Source organism: Sciurus carolinensis, chromosome 14 (assembly GCF_902686445.1).
Source record: "Sciurus carolinensis chromosome 14, mSciCar1.2, whole genome shotgun sequence".
NCBI lineage: Eukaryota > Metazoa > Chordata > Mammalia > Rodentia > Sciuridae > Sciurus > Sciurus carolinensis.
Genome location: NC_062226.1, coordinates 21,126,926 through 21,149,583, shown reverse-complemented (window position 1 = coordinate 21,149,583; position 22,658 = coordinate 21,126,926). Strand labels below are relative to the sequence as shown.

The 22,658-nt window shown below is 39.1% G+C and overlaps 1 protein-coding gene across 1 annotated transcript; it reads right to left on the bottom strand.

Moving 5' to 3' along the window:
- Positions 1-778: 778 nt before the first annotated feature.
- Inip (INTS3 and NABP interacting protein) lies at positions 779-18,101 on the bottom strand. Its single transcript, XM_047525850.1, has 5 exons — positions 17,957-18,101; positions 16,326-16,408; positions 4,769-4,871; positions 3,105-3,195; positions 779-1,627 (listed from the first exon to the last, which is right to left on the bottom strand). Exons 2-5 carry the CDS (start codon positions 16,348-16,350, stop codon positions 1,532-1,534), a joined length of 315 nt encoding a protein of 104 aa, XP_047381806.1. The 5' UTR covers positions 16,351-16,408; positions 17,957-18,101; the 3' UTR covers positions 779-1,531.
- Positions 18,102-22,658: the final 4,557 nt, after the last annotated feature.

Sequence of the window (22,658 nt, the reverse complement as noted above, 5' to 3'; positions counted from 1 at the left end):
TCAACTGGTGGATAATTTGTATAGCATTAGCAAGGTCCTGGGTTCAATCCCCAGTACTGCAAAAAAGAAAAAAAAAAAAAAATTTAAGCAAAAAGGAAAAAATCTAAATGCCACATACAATTCTAGAACTGTCTACCCTTGCTTCACTTTGGGTAGGAGAGGGCTCTGTGGTTGCTGATTCTACTTGAGGGTGGGGGGAAGGATACTATGAAAAGGAATAAAATTTTAGTTAAATATTAAACCCAAGTACAATTGTAAGTTTAAACTTTATCTTACCACCAGAGATGATGGGGACTGAAGGTCAGATAAAGTCAATTATGAAAGTTATATAGGGGCTGGGGATGTAGCTCAGTGGTGCATGCTTAGCATACATGAGGCCCTGAGTTCAATGCCCAGGAACAGCAATAAACTCCAAAACCTGTATCTGTGATAATAGTGTAAAATAAAATTTCAATCATGAAAATTGTGCATAAGATATGTTAAAGAGTTCTCTAGGCCTGGGGAGATAGCTCAGTTGGTAGAGTGCTTGCCTTGCAAGCACAAGGCCCTGGGTTCCATCCCTAGCACTGCAAAAAAAAAAAAAAAAAAATACTTCTCTAAACTTTGGTTTTCAAATTTTATTTTCAATCAGATCCTACTTCTATAGGACTAAGGTAGGGTAGTGAGGACTCCATATTTAAATAAGCACCCCAGATTCTGCTAAAAATGGTGTGTATTGAGCAACTTGCTTAAGGCAATTTCTTCCTACTTAAAGTAATTTAAAATGGGCTCAACTTGCATAATTTTAAGTTTTTAATCAGATAAAATATGAACAATGAAACCACATAGACATACCATTTATGTAGTGACACTAAATAAGAGCATGTACAAATGTGTAAGCCACCACATTCTTTACAATTGTTTTGAATAGCATTGTCACATCATTTATAATGGAATATAGTTATAAAAGATGTTTAAGACTGGTTGGTAATTTAGTTTTATCTTGGTTTTTCTTTTAAAATAATATGAGAATAATTATGCATTTACAAAGAGTATTTCTGGATGATAACCTTATCTGTAAACTTGAAAGCTGTATACTACACGACATCAATCCTGTGGACTACAAATACAAACCTAACTTATTTAATCCTATGCATTTATATTTTTCAAAAGCACCCTCATTTCTTTAAAGTTAAGTACTACAAATGGTTCCTGGAAGGCTATCGTGGACATAACATAGTCAGTTGTTAGGGGCTGATTTTACCTAACTATCCAATTCAGTCTGATTTAGAGCTAAAAATCAAATGGCATTACAAAAAAGATAAAGTCACAGGCAGCATAATCGAATTTTCAGACGATACAGCTTCTGAAGCTCTCATCATCCTAGTCCCCCCACCTGCTTTTTGCTCTCACTTACATATTCCTTTCTTTTAAAGAAGCAAAAAAACATGTAAGTTCACCAAAATTCTGAATGTCACAGTGTGTACAGCATTGAATGAGAGTAGCTTTGGCATTTGGCATCACGAAGTCATATTCATCACAGATGTTTTGTTCATTCTGGGTCAAGGCGAGGTAAAACAGGAAGAATAAGATTCCCAAATGCAGAGTCCTGAGTTATGAAGTATCCAGATGAATGTGCGTGAGCGTGCTAAGATTAAAAAACCAAACAAAAAACAATTAGAGCCACAACTTTCCAACCAAGTCATTAAAATTACTTATCCTTTTTGAAAGCTTGAGACCAAATTTATTTAAAAATTGGTTCTTATGGCTGTTAATTTTGTTTAAATACACAGAAGATGAATAACAGAATTTGGATTAACAAATTACACCAAGTACTCATTATCATCCCACTATCTCCCCTGCCACCCTCTTCAAAGACAAGAATTGCTTTGTTCCTTGGAGAAAGAAAACTAGCATCAAAGACCCCAAAGTAGTTGGAAGGAGAGGGAGAAAAGACAATGGTTACTGATGATTAAAAATGCCAGTGTTTTATAGAGAATGTTGGGATGTAAATAATAAGAAAACCACCAATAACTTCCCTCTATCTTTAAGTTCATATTTTCAGTTCTACAAATACTTCAATGAAGTTGACACAGGTGCACTGAAATAGGTTGGAAATCACAACCTAGAGCTTATATATCCTTTTAATACATGTTCATATATATAGAAACTATTTTTTGCAAACTATCTAATCATTCACCTATTCTTTTTCAAAAGAAGAGACCTCTAAAAATATAATATTTATTTCAGAGTGACCATAACTGGTGTATTTCTTGCTCCATTTAAAGGTTTTGTTTTTTTTTGTTTTTTGTTTTGTAGTTGTAGATGGACAGAATGCCTTTATTTTATTTGTTATTTTTATGTGTTGCTGAAGATCGAACCCAGTGCCTCACAAGTGCCAGGCAAGTGCTCTCTACCACTGAGTCACAACCCCATCCCCAAGAGGACTGATTTTTTAAGTCACCTAAAGTGAGATAATCTTTACAGCATCCCTTCCAATTCTGGGATTCAAAGGTTTAGAAGCATAGGCAATTACAATATGCATAGAAAATAAATGTCATCTCATCCAAGGTCTCTGCAAATCTTACATTATCCCAGATGAATGTAATATTGAAACTGTTTATTACTCTGAATAATGTTTTTAAACTGAAGGAGCATCACATTCCTGATCCAAGAATAAGAGTTAGCTTTTAAACACTGCCTGTGCAAGTTGTGCTGACCATTAAAAAAATCCAAACAGCAGCAATAAACCAATAAGACTATCAAACAACATAATGACATGACAAATTTGAAAATATATATGTACTATTAAACTAGCCAGTTCAATTTTCTAGATCATCCTGCCCATCCAAATATCCTCAGTTCTTTTGTGCACAAGCAATCCCTTGGCAGGTGCAGCACAGAATCCATCATGACGGCATCAACACCATAAAAGATACTTTCATTACTGCTGTATTGGTCCTTCAAACCCTTTGGGTACAACTGAACACCAGCAAACCATTGCAATTATGTGTGGAACAGTTTTATTGATATTGCTCCACCAAAATACAAAATAACTACTGTGTTGGCTTCTAAGGACCAGGAAATCTCAACTGAGACAAGAATGTCAGTTATACTTTGCTCACCTGCAAAGCTGCCTTCTGCTGGGCTGCGATATGCTGCTGCTCTGCGTGATCCCGGAAGTCCTTATTAAGTGCAGGTCTGGAGAGGGCAATGCTATAATGGAAATCTTGGTTATTTGGTTGCTGCTGCTTCTTCTCCTTCTTCTTCTTTTTAAATATTTTTTAGTTGTAGATGGACAAATGCCTTTATTTTATTTATTTATCTCTATGTGGTGATGAGGATCGAACCCAGTGCCTCACATGTGCCAAGCGAGCACATTACCACTGGCCATAACCCAGCCCCAGTTACTTGGCTTCCTAAAATAGTTGACACAAAAGACCTGTACATATTTATGGTGCACAATATCATGTTTTGGTATTTACATATGTTGTGAAATGGTTAGATCAAGCTAATTAGCACATCTGCCATCTTACATACTGATCATTTTTTATTGTGAGAACACTAAAGATCTACTCAGCAATTTTCAGGTATACAATAATCATTAGTAACTATAGTCACCATACTGTACGATAAATTTCCTGAAGAGATGTCCTTACTTCTGTTTTTCTGAGTGGTGCTGGGAATTACACCCCTGGCCTCATGCGTGCTGTGCACACTATCATTGGCTATATCACCTATCCTCAATTCTAAATCACATTTTTCATTATATATTCTTTTTGTTATTGTTTTTGCGATATTGGGGGTCAAACCCAGTACCTGGGCATGCTAGACAAATGTTCTACCACTGAGCTACCTCCCTATCCCTTCATTATATATTCTTTATACAGATCTAAAAAAATCTTCTGGAATAAGTGCTATCACATCTTCCTCTTCCTCCCACCATCTCCTTTAATTTATGTGAAGAAAACCTATGTTACTTACTGGAATTTCAAATAATCATTTTTAAATTTATAATTTAAGGTCCTACTTTCAAATAAATTTGAGGTACCATAGTCTATCATGATCCTTATTAACATTTTTAAAAACATAAAGCAAATTACATGATCTCCATTAACAGTAAAACCACACAGTTTTGTTTGCATAATAATGAAACTTACCTTAGCCACTGTTCCAAATAGGCTGAACTACTATGAATAATAACTTAACTTAGAAGCACTTATTTACCAGATTCTAGAGCAGATATTAGATGCTTGGCTCTGTGCTAGTAAGCACTGGGGTACAAAACATGCAAGAGAGCTCACGCACAACAGCAATTACGATGGAATGTGATGCATGCCACGACAGGGGAATTAAGAGACTCTTCTTTTTTTTGAAATTTTTTTTAGATGTTGATGGACCTTTATTTTATTTATTTATTTATTTGCGATGCTGAGGATCAAACCCAGTGCCTCACACATGTTAGGCAAGCACTTCACCAGAGCTACAATTCTAGCCCATAATAGACTTTTTTAAAAATAATTTTTTAAAATTTTGTTCTAATTAGTTATACATGACAGTAGGATGCATTTTGACACATCAAACATAAATGGAGTATAACTTCTTGTTCGGCTGGTTGTACATGATGTAAAGTTACACAGGTCCTAATAGATTCTTAACGTAGCAGGACAGTGGTCAGGTTATAAAGTGTAGACTTTATCTTAATGGAACAGGAGACCTCCAACGAGTGTTCAGCAGCACATTTTCTTGAAAAATATTATCAATAATAGCACCCCAAAATAATAAATACCTAGCTCCAGGATGATTTGTTGAAGATTGGTTCTGCATAAGTAATTTTCTTTTCTCTTTGTCCAGTTCTGCCAAGATTGCAACTCTATTTTTGTTTTGAAAACCTAACAAAGAAAAAAGAAGGTTGGAGAGTAGGAAGAAGAAACTCTTTATATTTATTTTCTATACCTAGGCCATCCAGAACCCAGAGAACAAAATTCCTATTCTCTAACATGATGATGAAGTCACTTGGTAAGTATTTTCCCCACTCCTGCCTATATCCTAGCAACTTTTTTTTTTTTTTTTTTCTTTTGCGGTGCTGGGGATTGAACCCAGGGCCTTGTGCTTACAAGGCAAGCACTCTACCAACTGAGCTATCTTCCCAGCCCTATCCTAGCAACTTTTAAGAGCTTATAATATACATGGACACATACGCAAAGTACAATATGACTGAAGACTTTTCAGACTTAATTCTAAATAATTTTAATTACCAATGTGTGGATTATAGTAGTTGTTTTTTAACAAAATTTTTGGAACCCCAAATACTACAAGGACCAGTCTCTACACTGCCCAGTCAAATCTCTGAGTGTGCAGATTTTCTTAGTTCTCTTTGTGAAAGCCTCTTTCATGGAAAAAAAGGATTAGGCATACTTGGATCAAATAAATACTTCTTTTTCTCAATTGCTTTCATTCAGAAATGACATACAATCTTTCAAAGAACAAGTCAAAGATTTGCAACTGACCAGAAAGCAATTCAGAGAAAGAAATGGAGCATAACTGATAGGATACAAAGAGAAGCCTTTTTATCAAATGCTTAATACTGGGCTTGATTCTGAATTTCAAACCTATATAAGACTGAGTCCTGTGTCAGCATCTAGCTATGTTTTAAAATCTCAACTAAATGTCAACATGTCAACACTGAGAGACTGCACACTAACTACAGATCTCTGGCCTCTTTGGAAACATCTCTCAAGATCTGGCAACAAGGGGGCTGGGGAGATAGCTCAGTCGGTAGAGTGCTTGCCTTGTAAGCACAAGGCCCTGGGTTCGATCCCTAGCACCCCCAAAAAAAAAAGATCTGGCAACAAGAGATCTTTGTGGCCCCATGGCAACCACATACTAGAGCCAAGGAGGAGATTTCCCCTTTAGCTGGGCACTCCTGCGCTTGTTACAGTTCTTATGAGACTAGTTCATATTATCTGTAGGCATGTGCATTTCTGGGGAGGATTAAAGGACTTGGAAAACAAAACTACAGAATTTAAAAAAAAAAAACAAAAAAACTGCATCTCAGGAGACTGGAATCACTGGGCTGGAAGAATGAATACAGGGGGAGGGAGCATTTACCAAGCAGAATCAAGCACCCCCAAGGGCACCTATGTGAGAGCTTCTAATACTTTATACTGATTATAAAGATGAAGAACTGGTAGGGGAGAGAACTCCTGGGGAGAGGGGCAGAGACTGGCTAGGGATAGTGCAGAACATACTAAGACATTCATGCTGAGGTTGGCCTGAACCAGAAGCAGCTGAACCAAACCTCTTAGATTGGGCATCACCATACATACTGGCTGTGGCTGGGATTTGGGACATTTTAGAAATTTGTCATCTCCTGTTTTCTTAATAGCAGACTCCCTCTTTTGGATGAGATAATTCACAATACATGCTGGTACTTCTGAAGAGATGGTTTTATGAGCCTTCTAGGAGAGTCTTCATCCTAACTCAAATCCCTGAGTTCAAACTGTGTTCATTACTCACTGCTCAGAGAGTAATGTGTGGAGACCTTTCTCCACACACCAGGCACTTCTCCGGTGGACACCAGCTAGATGTCCTACAACTTAATTCTGGCAGTCTCTACCTGGAATGTCAGATCCCACAGGTTGAGCAGTCAATCCCACAAGACTGACCCCATTTCAGACACTAATGGCAAGTAGTACGCTGTCACCTGTATTTCTGATGCCCAGTTATACAGTGGGACTTCCACTAACCTGCTCCTTGGGTTTGATTAATTTGCTAGAGCACCTCACAGACCTCAGGGAAACACTTCACTTTCATTAACCAGGGGCAGCTACGGGAACAGGAATGGAGCCTCCATGCCCTTTCTGACGCTCAGTCCTCCAGGCAGCTTCACACATCCAGCTCTCTGGAAGCTCATCTGAACACTGTCCTTTGGGGTTTTTGTGGAGGCTTCTTTACCTAGGCGTGACTGATTAAATCACCAACCGGTGATGAGCAGTTCAACCTTCAGCCCTTCCCCGAGGTCAGGAATGAAAGTTCTAACCCTCTAACCACATGGTGGCTTCCTCTGACAGCTATCCAGAGGCTATTGGAGAGCCCACTAAGATGAGGCAGAATAGCAGTAGGAAACCCTGAAGTTTGAATCAGTGAAAAAGTCCCACTCAGAGTCTCAGTGTCAGACTTTCTAAAGCATCGATACCTATGGAAATTCTTCCATAACAGTTGTTTAGGATAGTTTGCTTAAAGTCTCCAAATGTAGGCAGATTGATTCATGTTAAGCAAGAGCTGAAGTACAGTAGTACCCTACCTTGTCTGAGACCCTCAGTGGAACCTCAGATTCTGCCCAGATCCATACACATGCTCTATAGTACTGACACAGTCAATCTGAAAACCCAAAGGCTAAGTGATCAACAGGTAGGCAGTATGTACAGCATTGAGATGCTGGGTGAAGGGATGATTTGTGTCCCTGGCAGGATGGCACAGGATTTCATCACGCTGGCTTATTAGAAATACATTTCAATTCACCTGTGGATCCAACACAGCTTAAAATGAAAACAGAAAAAAAATCTTATTATCTGATTTGACTTAAAAGATACTATTGTACACTGTTGCTTAAACAAAACTTACAGAATTATTTTACCTCAACAAATACTTTTTTGATACCAGGGATTGAACCCAAGGACGTTTAACCACTGAGCCACATCCCCAGCCCTCCGCCCCCTTTTTTGAAACACGGTCTTACTAGGTTGCATACAGCCCCACTAAGTTGCTGATGCTGGCTTCAAACCTACAATCCTCCTAACTCAGCCTCCTGAGCCACTGGGATTACAGGTGTGTGCCACCATGCCCAGCTGAGTGTTTTATTTTCAAAAGTGAGATGCACGGTCCAGAGATCTACATTAAGAATGTCACTGTAATCCCAGTGGCTCAGGAGGCTAAGACAGGAGAATCAAGAGTTCAAAGCCAGCTTCAGCAATGGCAAGGCACTAAGCAATTCAGTGAGACCCCGACTCTAAATAAAATACAAAACAGGGCTGGGGATGTGGCTCAGTGGTTAAGTGCTCCTGAGTTCAATCCCCAGTACCTCCCTCACCCCCCAAAAAAGAATGCCAATGAAAAACACAATATATTAATAAATTTTAGAACATTTCCTTCAGGCTGTATTTTCTGGAACATTCAACAATTTACTTTGCATCAAGTCCTTCATATGACTTTGCAACTATTTGTTACAACTGACAACTTTCTTGCATTTTTTCACATTTACAGGGTTTTGATCCAGTGTGCATTCACACACTGGGCTAAGTGAAAACCTCCACACATCTCTTCACTTCAAGGTTTCCCATCACAACACGTTTTACATCTGTGAACCGAATCGCAATGACTAGAGGAATCCACACACACTTTACATTGATACTGGTTCTCTCCACTATGGATCCTCATGTTTGCTAGCAAGGTTATGACAATGAAGCAGTCCCACACTGTATATTTAGGAATTCTCTCTAGTGTAAGTTCTTTTATGTTAGTGAAATAAACTGCAACCAAGTGAAGGCTTTAACACATTGGTTACATCCTTATTTCTTTCCAGTATGAGTTTGTGGCATTGCAAAGAAGTGGGAGGATGGAAAACTTTGCCACTCTGCTTACATAGATAGGGTTTCTTTCTAGTGTGAATTCTTTTCATGTTTCTGAATGAACTGTGATTGCTGAAGGCTTTACCACACCGCTTACATACACAGGGTTTCTTGCCATTGAGAGTTCTTTCATGCCTCACATGAGCCGAGACAGCAAAGGTTTTCCCACATGGCTTACATTCACAGGGTTTCTCTCCAGCGTGAGTTCTTTTGTCTTTAAAGAGCACTGTGATTTCTGAAGGCTTTCCCACGTTACTTACATTCCTAAGGGTTCTTGTGGTGTGCATCTTTTCATGCTTCAGAAAACAGCAGATATAACAGAAGGCTTTGACACACTCATTCCATTTATATGACTTCTCTCCATATTCCTGATACTCATATGGTTTGTGTCCTGTCTAGATTCTGACGGCACATTTAGGGATGAATGAGCAGTGAGGACTTCTCCATGGTTTTACTCAAGGAGTTCTCTTGCTTATAATAGGATCTGGAATCCTGAAGATTTCTGCAGATTGCCATCTTCATGTTCACAGAGGCTCTCTCCCACTTGACTTCAATATTGAAAATTACAATCTCACAAAAACATTTTTCCAAGTACTTACAAGTGAATTGGCAAAAGGAACAGGAAAAGCTACACAGCTACACATAAAGCTCCTATTATAAATAATATGAAAATTTAAAAAAAAAAATTTAGGTACTGGGTGTACCTCAGAGTTAAAACACATGCTTAGCATGTAAAACCCTGGGTTCAATCCCCAACACCAAAACAACAAAACAACAACAAAAAGTATTTAAAACTAGCACTATGAATTTGGAAAGTAATTTTCAAAAGTACTCAACTATAAACATTAACAGTGTGATATAAATATAATTTAGCTAATTAAAAAAAAAAAAAAAAAAAAAACCACCAGGCTGGGGTAATGGGTTTTGTTTGTTTGGTGCTAGGAATTAAACCCAGGGCCTCACACATAGACAAATTCTCTACCACTGAGCTTAATCCCCAGTACTTTTTTTATTTTTTAAACTTTGAGACAGGGTATTGCTAAATTGCTGATGTTGGTCTCAAACTTGAGACCCTCCTGCTTTGGCCTCCTGAGCTGCTAGGATTACACGCATGTAGGGTAGTAGGACTGAATATTGCTTGTATGATTATTTCTTTTTTCTTTCTTTCTTTTTTCTTTTTTTTTTTTTTTTTTTTTTGCGGTGCTGGGGATTGAACCCAGGGCCTTGTGCTTGCAAGGCAGGCACTCTACCAACTGAGCTATATCCCCAGCCCTGATTATGTCCTAATGAAAGAAAATCTCGAGTTCAGTTAAAAAAATCCAATATATAAGACTATTCAATGATTTTGGTTCTGTTTAGCATTTCAGAATTATCATGGGCTTTAAGTAAAATTTATTCGATCTCCATCTCCCAGTTTACCAAGAAGTTTTCCAAGGGTTTCATACAGAAGGATATAAGTCAATATAATAGTGTTCAGTGGTCAATGACTCCTTATAAGGAGAAAAATGGTAAGACATGAAAAGATTTTGTAATGTTAGTTAAATTATTAACATTTGTCCTTAAAAGAAACATGTTTTCTTGTTCTGTCACTATACTAGCAAGCAACAATGCCTCCTCCTTTATCATCAGTTCCACATGGAACAGGTTTTGTCTCCAATATTTTCTCCACTAAAAAAGAACCAGTTTTAAGAAGGGTACTAGTCCTATGTCTTAGGGTGGGGGAAAAAAATAAAGATGGGCTTGGAATATCTTGTTGTCAGAAAGAAATTTAAGTGTTTTTTTGTTTGTTTTTTAAAGAAAGGAGGTTCAGGATCATACTAAAAGAACAAAGAAGCCAGTTTAAGTTAGCCAGGCTATCGCAATTGAACAATAAGAGGAGAATAATTATAAGATAGATGGAATAAACTAAGTCTCTGATAAGCCATGAATTCATAATTGAGTACATAAAAAGATATTTGTAAAGAAGGATAAAAAACAATAGGATATTTAATGTCTTACTATGCTAATAATTAGGTCTGTGTTAACAGTTGGGTGTTATATATGACATATATCTGTATATACTTTTGTTTCAGTACAAGTAGGGCAGGTTAAACATGAGGAATCATGACTAAGCCAAACAGTTCCAAAAAAGCAAACCACAGGCCAAGAACAGACAAGTCAAATCCAGACAGTCTTCTTACACACACACACCATTTAGAAGGAGATACATTGTTGGTGGGAGTGCAAATTAGTGCAACCACTCTGGAAAGCAGTAAGGAAATCCCTCAAAAACTAGAAATGGGGGCTGGGGTTGTGGTTCAGTGGTAGAACACGTGCCTGCCATGTGTGAGGCCCAGGGTTCCAGCCTCAGCCCCACATTAAAAAATAAATAATATAAAGGTATTGTATCCACCTACAAAAAAAAAAAAAAAAACCTAGGAATGGAACCACCATATGACCTGCTATCCCACTCCTCAGTATATATCTAACAGATTTAAAATCAACATACTACATGGATGCAGCCACACCAATGTTTAGAACAGCACAATTCCTAATAGTCAAGCTGTGGAACCAACCTAGGTACACTTCAGCAGATGAATGGATAAAGAAAATGTGGTATATACGCACAATAAAGTATTACTTAGCCATAAAGAAGAATGAAATTATAGCATTTGATGGTAAATGGATGGACTGGAGGATTTCATGCTGAGCTTAATAAGTCAGTCCCCAAAAGTCAAAGATCCAATGTTTTCAGGTATGTGGAAGCTAGTCCAAAATGAAAAGTAAAAAAAAAAAAAAAAAAAAAAAAAAAAGACGAACACTTTCTACATCTTTCAAAATTAAAAATTTAATTACCCCTTAAGCCACTTTTTGGAGTTTACTAAAATAAATATCAAAGGAAAGGAATAAGCCCTGATGTCTACTCAGTGATCTCCCTGAGTTCACATTCTCTTCTACCCACATCCCAAGAATTTGCCTCTTTCAAGCTACTGCCACTTATTCTATCCATTGAGGTTTTTCATCTCTTAAGAGGGACTGGCTAAATGAGACAATGAAATATGTTCTGCTAAATCAACCTTTCTTCTCATCCATTTTTCTTTGCCTCTTATAGATAAACTCACAACCCTTTCCATTTTAAAGAGTTTCTGCTTGGAGCTGGGGTTGTGGCTCAGTGGTAGAGTGCTTGCCTAGCAGTGAGGCACTGGGTTTGATTCTCAGCAACACATATAAATAATGAATCAAATAAAAGTCTACCAACATTTAAAAAGCATTAAAAAGATTTTCTGCTTAATAATAGACATGGAAGAGGTACAAAGATTAAGAAGAGGTCTTTTGCCCCTAGTCTAAAGCCAGCTCTATTTTTTATATGATGCTATTATTAGAATGTTCTAATCCCTGTCTGAAGGGCAGTACGGGAAAACAGAATGAACTGGGACATGGAACCAGTTTGGGTTCTCATCCCAGTACCACTACTTACTATGCAACATTAGGGAAATTACCTCACCATGCCTCAAGACCAGTGGTGATAGCAGTAACCACTTCAAAGATAGTTATATAAAATACTGGAGATTCAAGGGCTGGGGATATAGCTCAGTTGGTATAGCTCAGTTGCAAGGCAAGCACAAGGCCCTGGGTTCAATCCTCAGCACCACAAAAAAAAAAAAAGAAAAAAAAGGAGATTCAAGTAAAATACCTATCATACTGCCTGCCATGTGGTAAGCTGCTTAATAAATACTAGATATTAACTGTTAATATCATCATCTAGCATCTCTCTCACCCTATTTGTTAAGTTATACATCACTGTATCCTGGTTAGCCTCATTAGATGGGGTACCACTGAATAGCATGCAGCTTTCCACATGACACTCAACATTTAAGATGTTCCAAGGAAGCCTACACTGATGTGGAGATTTCAAGTTCTCCCCTAACTATATACATGATCTCAAGTTACTTTATATCACATTCTGCCTTGATCCAGTTTCACTCCCTTTTTTCCCCTGGGGCCTATAGAGCAACTCTTGGCACCAGAAATCTCTTTGCTTTAGCTATTAAAATGAAATAAAAAGACATAGAGTTTTTTTCTTTTCTTCAGGTATTAGGGATTGAACCCAGGGCCTTGTGCGTGCAAGGAAAGAGCTCTACCACTTAGCTACATTCCCAGGTCCCATCACTTTTTTGGAGACAGGGTATCACCAAGTTGCTCAGGATGATCTAGAACTTGGAATCCTCTTGCCTTCGCTCCTGAGTAGCTGGGATTACAAAGAGTGCCACTGAGCTCAGCTAACAAATCTAGCTTTTCAAAACCCACTCTAAAATTGTATCTTTGCATTCATAAACTCTCATCTTTAAAAAGGCAGAAATATAAGAATTTTAAGAGGATTTGTATGTATCACTGGGACAAATCCAGTGATGCTTAATTGAGAGCATACCTTAGTACAAGCCTGAGTATAAATTTGCTTTCCTTCTGAACCACTGTTTGTTTAAGATTGGCAATTGAGTCTGAAATCAAACGAGACACCTCTTAGAAGCTACAACAAATCCATTCCTACACAGGAAATCATAAGTTCCTGCTACCTGATCTGAAGTCTTATGGTTACTATCATAAGCAGTACTCTACCATTGCACTGCATCCCCAACCCTTTAAAAAAAATTTTTTTTTTAGATGTTGATAGACCTTTATTTTTTATTCATTTATTTATATATGGTGCTGAGAATTGAACCCAGTGTCTCACACATACCAGGAAAGCACTCTACCACTGAGCTACAACCCCAGCCCCCCAACCCTTTTTATTTTTATTTTGAGACAAGGTCTCAACAAGTTGCCAAGGCTGGCCTTGAACTTGTGATCCTTCTGTCTCAACCTCACAAATCACTGGGATTACAGGCGTGTGTCATCACACCCACTACCATAAGCATTTTTGAGATAACCATAAAATAAAAATCAAAGGAAAAAGTTCATGTTCCTTACTCATGTGCTTAACCAGGTCTTTCTGAAATCAGGTTAGACTAATCCAGTTACCACCATATGATAACAGGATTTTGATATTTACCAATAATGAAACAATGACACAGGTCAGACATGGTGGCACGCGCCTAACCACCATATGATAACAGGATTTTGATATTTACCAATAATGAAACAATGACACAGGTCAGACATGGTGGCACGCGCCTATAATCCTAGCAGCTCAGGAGGCTGAAGCAGGAGGATCCCAATTCAAAGTCAGCCTCAGCAACTTTGCAAGGGCCTAAGAAACTCAGCAAGACCCTGTGTCTAGATAATATATAAAAAAGGGCTGAGGATGTGGCTCAGTGAGTAAGCACTCCTAAATGCAGTAAAGAAAAAAGAAAAACTGACACAATGAAAGACACAGAAATGGTACCTTAGTAAAATTCTAGTTTGACATCTGCCTCTACACAAATTGCCTTTCATTAAGTGCTTATGAAATTTAGTTCTGATTACTACTATAGTATGAAAGATTGCTAGATCTGAAAAAGGGTTTGGTAAACACAAAGGAATTCTGTTCCCTGTGCCAGAGACATTAACAAATGACAATGCATAGATTAAGTTTTTTTTTAAAGTCATGGTTCTTTCCCTTATCATTTAAAGATAACTAAATCACTTGATATTCAGTCTCCATATTAATTTCTATACACATAAACAGTGCAGAATAATTTCAGAGAGTAAAAACACACTCAAGCCTAATAAGAATTTTAAAATTTGCTGAGAATCTGAGTCTACAGAACATGATGTGGACTCCCTCTGCTGGTGTCTAATAGCAGCAGCTCCATGACACCAACAAAATTGTTGACAAAAGAGCAATTAAAAAAAAAATGGCTAATCTAAATTCACTTTTCTTTATATTGGGGATGTTTCATAGTATATTTCACTATGGACCAATACAGGTAACACTAAAAATGTTCATATTTTTACTGCAACTGCTAAATTGTAAATCTCAATTCTTTGTTATTAGAACAAAAGGAAAATTTAATGTTTATTTTCATCTTGACGGCACGGTATGATATTTTAGCAACTCTTTTTTTGGGGGGATACTGAGAATCAAACTTAAATTATTTTATGCTGAACCCTAATCATTTAATTTTAAAAAGAGGACAAAGACCATAAGGGAATGTTGACCTGTAAGTAGGCCATAAGGCTCACAAATCACATATAATTATCTGAAAGTAGAGAAAATTATTAGTTGGTTACAGCTTATAAAGTTGTTACCTTATCTAGCTTTTTATAATAGCCATAAAAAAATGAAAAGGCAAGTAAGACTGTGAGGAAATATTAGCAAAACACTTATCTGACCATGGACTTGTATCTAGACTCAAACAAAACAAATTAAAAAAACTAACTTTAGAATAAAAACAAATAACCCAACATTTTAAAAATAAGCAAAAGATTTGAACAAATACTTTACAAAGGAAGATTTATAATTTTCAATAAGTATGAAAAAGCGCTCAGCATTTGTCATCAGGGATATGCAAGTTAATACTACAATGAATTGTCATTTCACACATTACAGAATAGCTAAAATTAAAGGGACTGAAAACACTAAATATAGAGCAACCAGAACTCTCCCAAAAGCTGGAAGGAATATAAAATGGTACAACCACTTTGGAAAAGGGTTTGGCACTAACCATACACTGAGCTGCTCTGTTTCTAGATATTTATCCAAGAGAAATAAAACATTTGACTACAAAAAGATTTATACAGCAGCTTTAGTCACAATAGCCAAAACTGAGACAATCCAAAAGCCCACAAATGAAGGAATAAATTGTGATGTATTCATAAAATTAAATAATACTTCACAATAACAATGAACTATGATCCATGCACACTATGTATGAATCTCACTGTACAGTGAGTGAAAGCAGCTGGACATGAATGAATATACTTTACATGATTCCATCTCTATGAAGATTGAGGTAAGACAAAGAACTAAGATTTAAAAGAAAAGGAACAGATCCAACGGACACAAGTAATAAAAAAAGTATGATGGGTCAAACATACATAAAAGTCAAACAGGAGTTAAAACTTGATAAGAAAACAGGCCTACTTCAAGCTTTTTTTTTTTTTTTTTTGCGGGGGGAGGGGGTACCAGGGATTGAACTCAGGGACACTCCACCACTGAGCCACATCCCCAGCCCTATTTTGTATTTTATTTAGAGACAGGATCTCATTGAGTTGCTTAGCACCTCACTTTTGCTGAGGCTGGCTCTGAGCTCAAGATCCTCCTGCCTCAGTCTCCTGAGCTGCTGGGATTACAACTGTGTGCCACCGTGCCCAGCTTACTTCAAGTTTTCAATCAGGAAACTACTTATAAAGTGAGATTTAATACTTTGTAGAGACTAAGTTTTACTTTTATAAAATATTTAAACACAAAAACTTTATGATAGTAACATGTCTAACATAAGTGAAATGTGTGAAAGCATGATGACAATGTAGCTTTAAAAGTGATTGATTTCAAGAGAAAAGCAAGAGAGCGCAGATGTCAGAAGAGTACAAAATGTTCAGTGTGAGTAATCTTAACACAGATTTTAAAATAGAGGATTAATAACATTAAAGATGCTGTAAAGATGCTGATATAACGTGGGGCTGATTTCAAATTTGGGGTTTCACTTTGCTATTCACTTTTAAATTCTGGCTACAGTAACTGTCCTATTCTAAATTTCCTCTAATTCAAATGCATCTAACACATGTGGAAAAAATTCCTAATAATAACAGTACTACCTTGTCCTGAAGGATTTGCTGCCATCTTCCTGTTTTCTGTTTCAATTATATTCAGAGGCAACTGATGAGCACTTTACAGTTACCTGTAAAAAATATATATGCATGCATATAAAACACACCATACTTTAATTGCAAATTAAAAGCTGTGAAGAACAGTTAGCCTGTTTGCAGTTTCTCATTCTATTCAAAAACATATATTTGAAAAGCACAGACTTAAATCACAAATTTAAATTCTGCAAGTGCCTCAAGCATTAAATTAAATAGAATGTTGTTTATTCTTGAAGATGTTAAAACCAACATTCAGCATTACTTTAATATGTGTCATTAGACTGTATTTACCAAGTATTGCCAATTATATCAACCAGTTTATAGTATTCATATGATCACAGCTCTAGGAAGAAAAAAAAACTCACTTATCCATTTAAAGATATATCCAGCAACCACTGGGTGCACTGAAAACTAAAGGAAAAGGAGCCAGGCACAGTGGTTCACGCCTGTAATCCCAGCCACTCTGTAATCCTAGCCACTCAGAAGGCCGAGGTAGGAGGATCACAAGATCAGAGCCAGCCTCAGCAACTAGGCGAGACCCTATCTCAAAATTAAATAAATAAATTAAAAGGGATGTGAACGTAGCTCAGTGGTAAAGCACCCCCAGGGTTCAAGACAGAAAAAGAAAGAAAAGGTAAATGAACTCAACATTTATCAAGTAACTGCTCTGCACCATACGCTGCGTACAATGCTTGAAATTAGTTTTTATTTATTTATGACCACTTATAGGTATGGAGTCTCACTGTCACAAAGCTACTAAGAATGCTTTGGGCTGCTAGGTTTCCCAGCATCGCGTTTTTGTCCGAGGTCCTGGGGGGTCCCAAGATAAGGCCCTACACCCACCCTCAAAGAACACTGAATCCGGGGTGGAGGTGAGGGGAAACAGTGTTATTCAAGCAGTCATGCCGACAAAGCTTAACAAATGCGCTCTTTAGAAGGCGAGAACGCTGCTTCCGAGGTACAAAAGCGATGCTTGGAGGCTTCAGGAGAACCAGGAATGAAAAGGAGCAGAAAACAGGTGCTACTTTATTTGGGGTGTCCCCTGCGGCTGAAGCACTGGGCCAGCCAGCCGGGTTAGGACAGGAGGGCATGAGGGCCTTGCGGAGAAAGGGAACGTTAAGCGCAGGGATAAGAGGGCTGGAAGGGCGTCTCACAAAATCCCCGCACGCAGGCGTGGGGGACAAGCTGGGAGAGAGCAAGTAAACGGGACGGGAAACCTTGGGAAGGGAGGCTGGCGAAGAAGCCGCGGCCCTGCGGCAACAAAGATGGCAGCAGACCCGGCGCGGTGGGCACGCCTGGCGCCCCGGCTGCTCCGGAGACGGGGGCCCAGGATCACAAGTTCCAGGTCAACCTCAGTAATTCGGCGAGATCCGGTCTCAAAATAAAAACCACAATGGGCTGGGGCCGTGGCTCAGAGGCTCAGAGGCTCAGAGGCACAGAGGCACAGAGCCCCAGAGCCCCAGAGCCCCAGAGCCCCAGGGTTCAATCCTCCGCACCACCCACCCGCCCACACAAAGACAGCACAGCAGGTCGGCGCCAGGGCCCCGCTGCATCTCCCGGTGCCTCCAGACTGTCCTACTTACCCGGGACGCGAGGGCGCTGGGCAGGCCTCGCTGCTGGTCGCAGCTGTCAAGGTGGAACACACCACCTAGAGACAGGCAAGCCTCCTCAAGGTGCCGAACTACAACCTTCCCGCCCCCGCCACGCTTCCGCCTCCTGACTGATGTGTCCCAGAGGGAGCGGAAGTCCCGCCTCCAGCCTGGACTCAACGGACGCCGCCCACAGCTATTCGCAGTCTGTCACCTTAATGCAGACGTTCTTTCTGAAGCGTGACAGCCGAAGAGGCTCATGGGAGATGAAGAAGGTACAGTTTGGAGGCGGGGCCCAAGTGGGGGCGGGACCAAGGGCGGGGCTGTTAAGCAGGGGCGGGGCGGGGAGTAGAAGAGTCCCTAGCACCGAAATTAATTTTCTAGTCCAGGCAGTTTCCTGGGAAAGATACTATCCGTCTGGCAGGTCTTGGCTACCAAGCGAATCCATTTCAGCTGAGCCCCAGAGGCTGGCTAGGCTAGCTTTCAAGCCTGAACAACCATGTCAGCTGCGTGTCCAAACACGCACAAATCCCAGGGAGTCTTCTAGTTTGCATATTCAGAAGGAAAGCACTAAACAGAAGTTTTTACTGCTGTGCAATAAATTGTATTTTAAGTTAATGTGCCACATCCTAGAATACCAAGACCCCACTTGTGGGATCACCTGATGCTGCCTTCTAGCACAATAGATCTCCATTTACCTTAAAAGGAGATTTTTTGGGGCCGTGGAGACAGCTCAGTTGGTAGAGTGCTTGCCTTGCAAGTACAAGATTCTGAGTTCAATCCCCAGCACCGCGCGGGAAAAAAAAAAAAAAAAAAAAGGAAAAGGAAATTTATACTGATATGTGTCACTTGTTAGGTGGTTAATCCCATTCAGCACCTGTTCTAGAACTTGAACATATGTTTTGTTTGTTGTTATTTTGCGGTACTGGGGACTGAACCCAAGGGTGTTTCACCTAGGGGCTAAGTCCCCAGCCCTTTTTATTTTGAGACAGGGGTCTCCCTAAATTGCCCAGGTTAGCCTAGATCTTGCAACCCTCCCACTTCAGCCTCCCACCGTGCTGGGATTACCACAGTGCCCTGATGAATTTGTTTTTAATAATTAATGTTTACTCAAGAATAAATGTTTATGATGCGCAATTTTTTTGTGCATGAATCATCATAAAAACAATAATTTTAATTTCAAAACCAGGCATTATGTACTCCACCGCATGCAATTATTGAGTGCCTTCTATGTGCTAGGTACTTGCTGTGCATCAGCACAGGTCCTGTCAATCCCTGAGTGGTATGTGAGACTTGGAAATATTGAGTTACTTTATGTTAAATAGTAAGGGGAAAGGTCGCCCAGGTGCTAAATTTCAGATTCTTAAACTCACACACTGCTTCTGCTCTGGAGGGAGGAATTCCTCTGAGACCAGCTCTTGTTGATTACTTTAATCCAGGTTTCAAGCACAACACATAGCACTCTAGTGAAGAAAACTGTTCAGTCTCCTCTATAATCTGGAGGGGAAATACAGTCTTATTCAAGCCAAAAAAGCTCAACCAAAGCTTTCAGTTAAAAGATCTTGGACTGGGGATGTAGCTCAGTGCTGGAGTGCCTAAATGCATTGAGGCCCCAAGTTCTATCCCCACCGCGCACACACACATATACACACACACACATACACACACACACACACACAGGACCTTTGTGAGTGTGGGTGTGACTAAAAGATAACCAAGATCTCAAGATCTACATGGCTGGACTGGGGTTGTACCTCAGAGGTAGAGTGCTTGCCTAGCACATGGGAGGCACTGGGTTCTATCCTCAACACCATGTAAAAATAAATGAATAAAAATAAAGTATCGTGTCTATCTACGACTAAAAATGTATTTAAAAAAAAAAGATCTACATGACTGATAGAAACTTAGGAGAATTTTTTTTGCTGACTAAGTTGATAACATAGACACTAAGGCACAGAAAACTCTAGTGTGAGTCCCAGATGGGGAAACAATGTTTAAGGAGATGGAAATGCTAACTTCCCTGATTTTATCATTTATTACACTGTACCACCTAAATATGTACAATTAAAATAAATAAAAATAAGTCCCAAGTGAACATTCTAAACAAAGCTTATTTAAGGAGGGGAAAGAAAAAGTTCTACCACAAGAACATTCTGCAACTTCCTGGCAAGTTCAGCCTTCCAGGATTAGGGGAAGTTATCAGGAGAAAGATAAATTTAACTTGCTGCTGATTCTTTTGCCCTTTACTTGATGGGTGTTAGTCCTTGAAACTCCTCGGACTTCTTCTTGAGAGTTTTTGAAACTTTGCCTTATAACAGAATTCAAATTCCAACTTTGACACTTAATGATTGTAAGGCCTGGTTTAAACCTTTGTGCCTTAGTTCTGTCATCTATAAAATGGGAATAAAATGAATGAATACAATGTATATAAAGCACTTAGCATAGCACCTAACAGAGTAAGTACTCTGTAAATGTAATCTATTAGCATTATTGTAAACAGTGGATATCCTAGTACTTGGTCAGTAGGTCAGTTAATTCACATGGATCCCGCATGCATACCAGAAGGAAGTTCAAGACAAAAGAAGGGCAAATGACAGTCCTGCCACTGATAAGGAAGTATCAGGTAGCAGTGTGTGAATTGCTTCATCCTGAAACCATGTGGTTACAGACCTCCATTGTCAAAGGAAATAGTTGACAATAGTCCCCAGTTTCTAACTGAAACCACCCTAACCCCTGTTGGTATTTTGTGATAAAATATTCACGGAACTGCATTTTAGACCCGACAGCCTTTAAAAATCAAGTGTGTAGATGTTTGAGGCACTTACTATAGTTACTCATTGCTTTGTAAAAAATTACCCTGAAACATGGCATTTTAAAATAGTATATATTTATTATCTTGCAGGTTCTGTGGAGCAGGGATCCAGGAGGTGTAGACAGATGAGCATGGCTTTGGATCTTTGCCGAACTTGCAGTCAAGGTGCTGGCTGGGGCTATCATTCATTTGGAAGCTCAACTGGGAGGGGGGCATCTGCTTGCAAATTCACTTGCATGGCTGATGGTAGAAGGCTTCAGTTCTTTGCCGTGAAGTTCTTTCCATAGGTTGCTCATGGTTTCGTGGTAGAGCATGCCTGGGTTCAATGCCCAGTATTCAGCAAGGGGGGGAAAAAAAGAAGAAAGGCCTAACCAAAAATCAAAGTCTTCTATGAATGTGCCAGTAGATGGCAGCAAAGAGAAGCAGAGGGTGTAAGCAGATGCATCTGCATCTGTAAACTGTAAAGGACAGGAGTTTTTTATTTTAACAGAGCAGTGGAAGCCTGATAGTTTGGAATTGATAATGTGGGCACAGGGAATACTGATTCTCCCTTTCCCCAGCCCCACACCTTGATATGTGTAATTGCAAATGAGTATAAGGGAAGATATCCTTGAAGAAGTGGGCTTTAGTTAAATCAGGAGGTAGTTGATTTGATGGTTCTGTGTCAGTTTCTTTTACTTTCTGCTAGGACTCCTCCTGCTTTCTCTTAAGACCAACCTTTAAGAAGGATACAATTAATGTCTTCCTTTCTTTTTTTTTTTTTTTTTTTTTTGGTACTGGGAATTGAACCCAGGGGCCCTTTACCATTGAGCTACATCCCCAGCCCTATTAATTAATTAATTAATTTATTTATTTATTTAAGACAGGGTCTCCCTAAGTTGCTGAGATTGGCCTCAAACTTGCAATTCTCCAACCTCAGCCTCCTACGTTGCTGCGACCATAAGTGAGCATCTCCTACGCTGCCATGTGGTGCAGACTGAGTCCCCTTGTGCAGTTCAGGTCCAGGCCACAGTCTGTAGGCCCAGTCAGTAAGGCATTAATGGTAACCCTGCCTCCTTAGGAGGAATAGGACAGGAGGTCCACAAGAGTGGGTAGAGGTTAGATTTGAGATTTATTGATTGATTTTAGAAAGTATGACTTTCATTTTGCCACTAGTTTGTCCCTTTATTAGATAGAGTGAACCTTGGTGTTTTGAGTGGGTTCATACAGAACCCATCACGTAGCTTCTCGTGGGATGGCTTCCTGGGTGCAGCGAAAAGCATCACGTCATCTACTTCTAATCTGTGTACCTCTAAAGGACCATGTTTCCAGTACATTTTATATCATCCAAAAGCCAAGAAGAGTGGCAAGAAAGTACGACTGCTGATTGATCTTTCATTTAAACTGAATTAAAACTGAAATGTGGTACTAGGCGTGTAGCTTAGTGGTAGAGTGCTTGCCTAGCATGTGCAAGGCAATGGGTTAGGTTTGCAATAAAAAAACAAACAAACAAAAAACAGCAGAAATATGCTCTTTTACTTGTTTGTTCAATAAACACTTAATGAATCATGCTATGCCAGTCACTGAAAATACAAAGTGATCTTTCCTTGTCCATAGATGCATTTGGATATGCAGCCCAGAATTCTATTTTTGCTTTTTTCACTACATTAAAAGATGATCTAATCCCATAGTCAGATAATGCTTCCTGGGCTTCCATTTTTGTGCCGCTATAAGAGAATACCCAAGATTATGTAATTTTTACAAAACAGAAACTTATTTCCCACAAGTATAACAAGGACTTGGAGAGCCTGCCTTTGCTAAAAGTGGTTACTCTTCATTTAGACCTGCAGATGCCCAATGGGTAATTAAAAGCAGGATAAAGCTTGGCATCTCTGCCTTTATTTT

Excerpts from the sequence above, each read along its gene's own strand:
- Inip (XM_047525850.1), bottom strand. The coding sequence starts at position 16,350 with ATGGCAGCAAATCCTTCAGGACAAG. Across the intron at positions 4,872-16,325 it reads AGCAAATCCTTCAGGACAAG|GTTTTCAAAACAAAAATAGA; the intron begins GTAGTACTGTTA and ends TTTCTTTGTTAG. Across the intron at positions 1,628-3,104 it reads AGCAGAAGGCAGCTTTGCAG|CACGCTCACGCACATTCATC; the intron begins GTGAGCAAAGTA and ends TTTTAATCTTAG.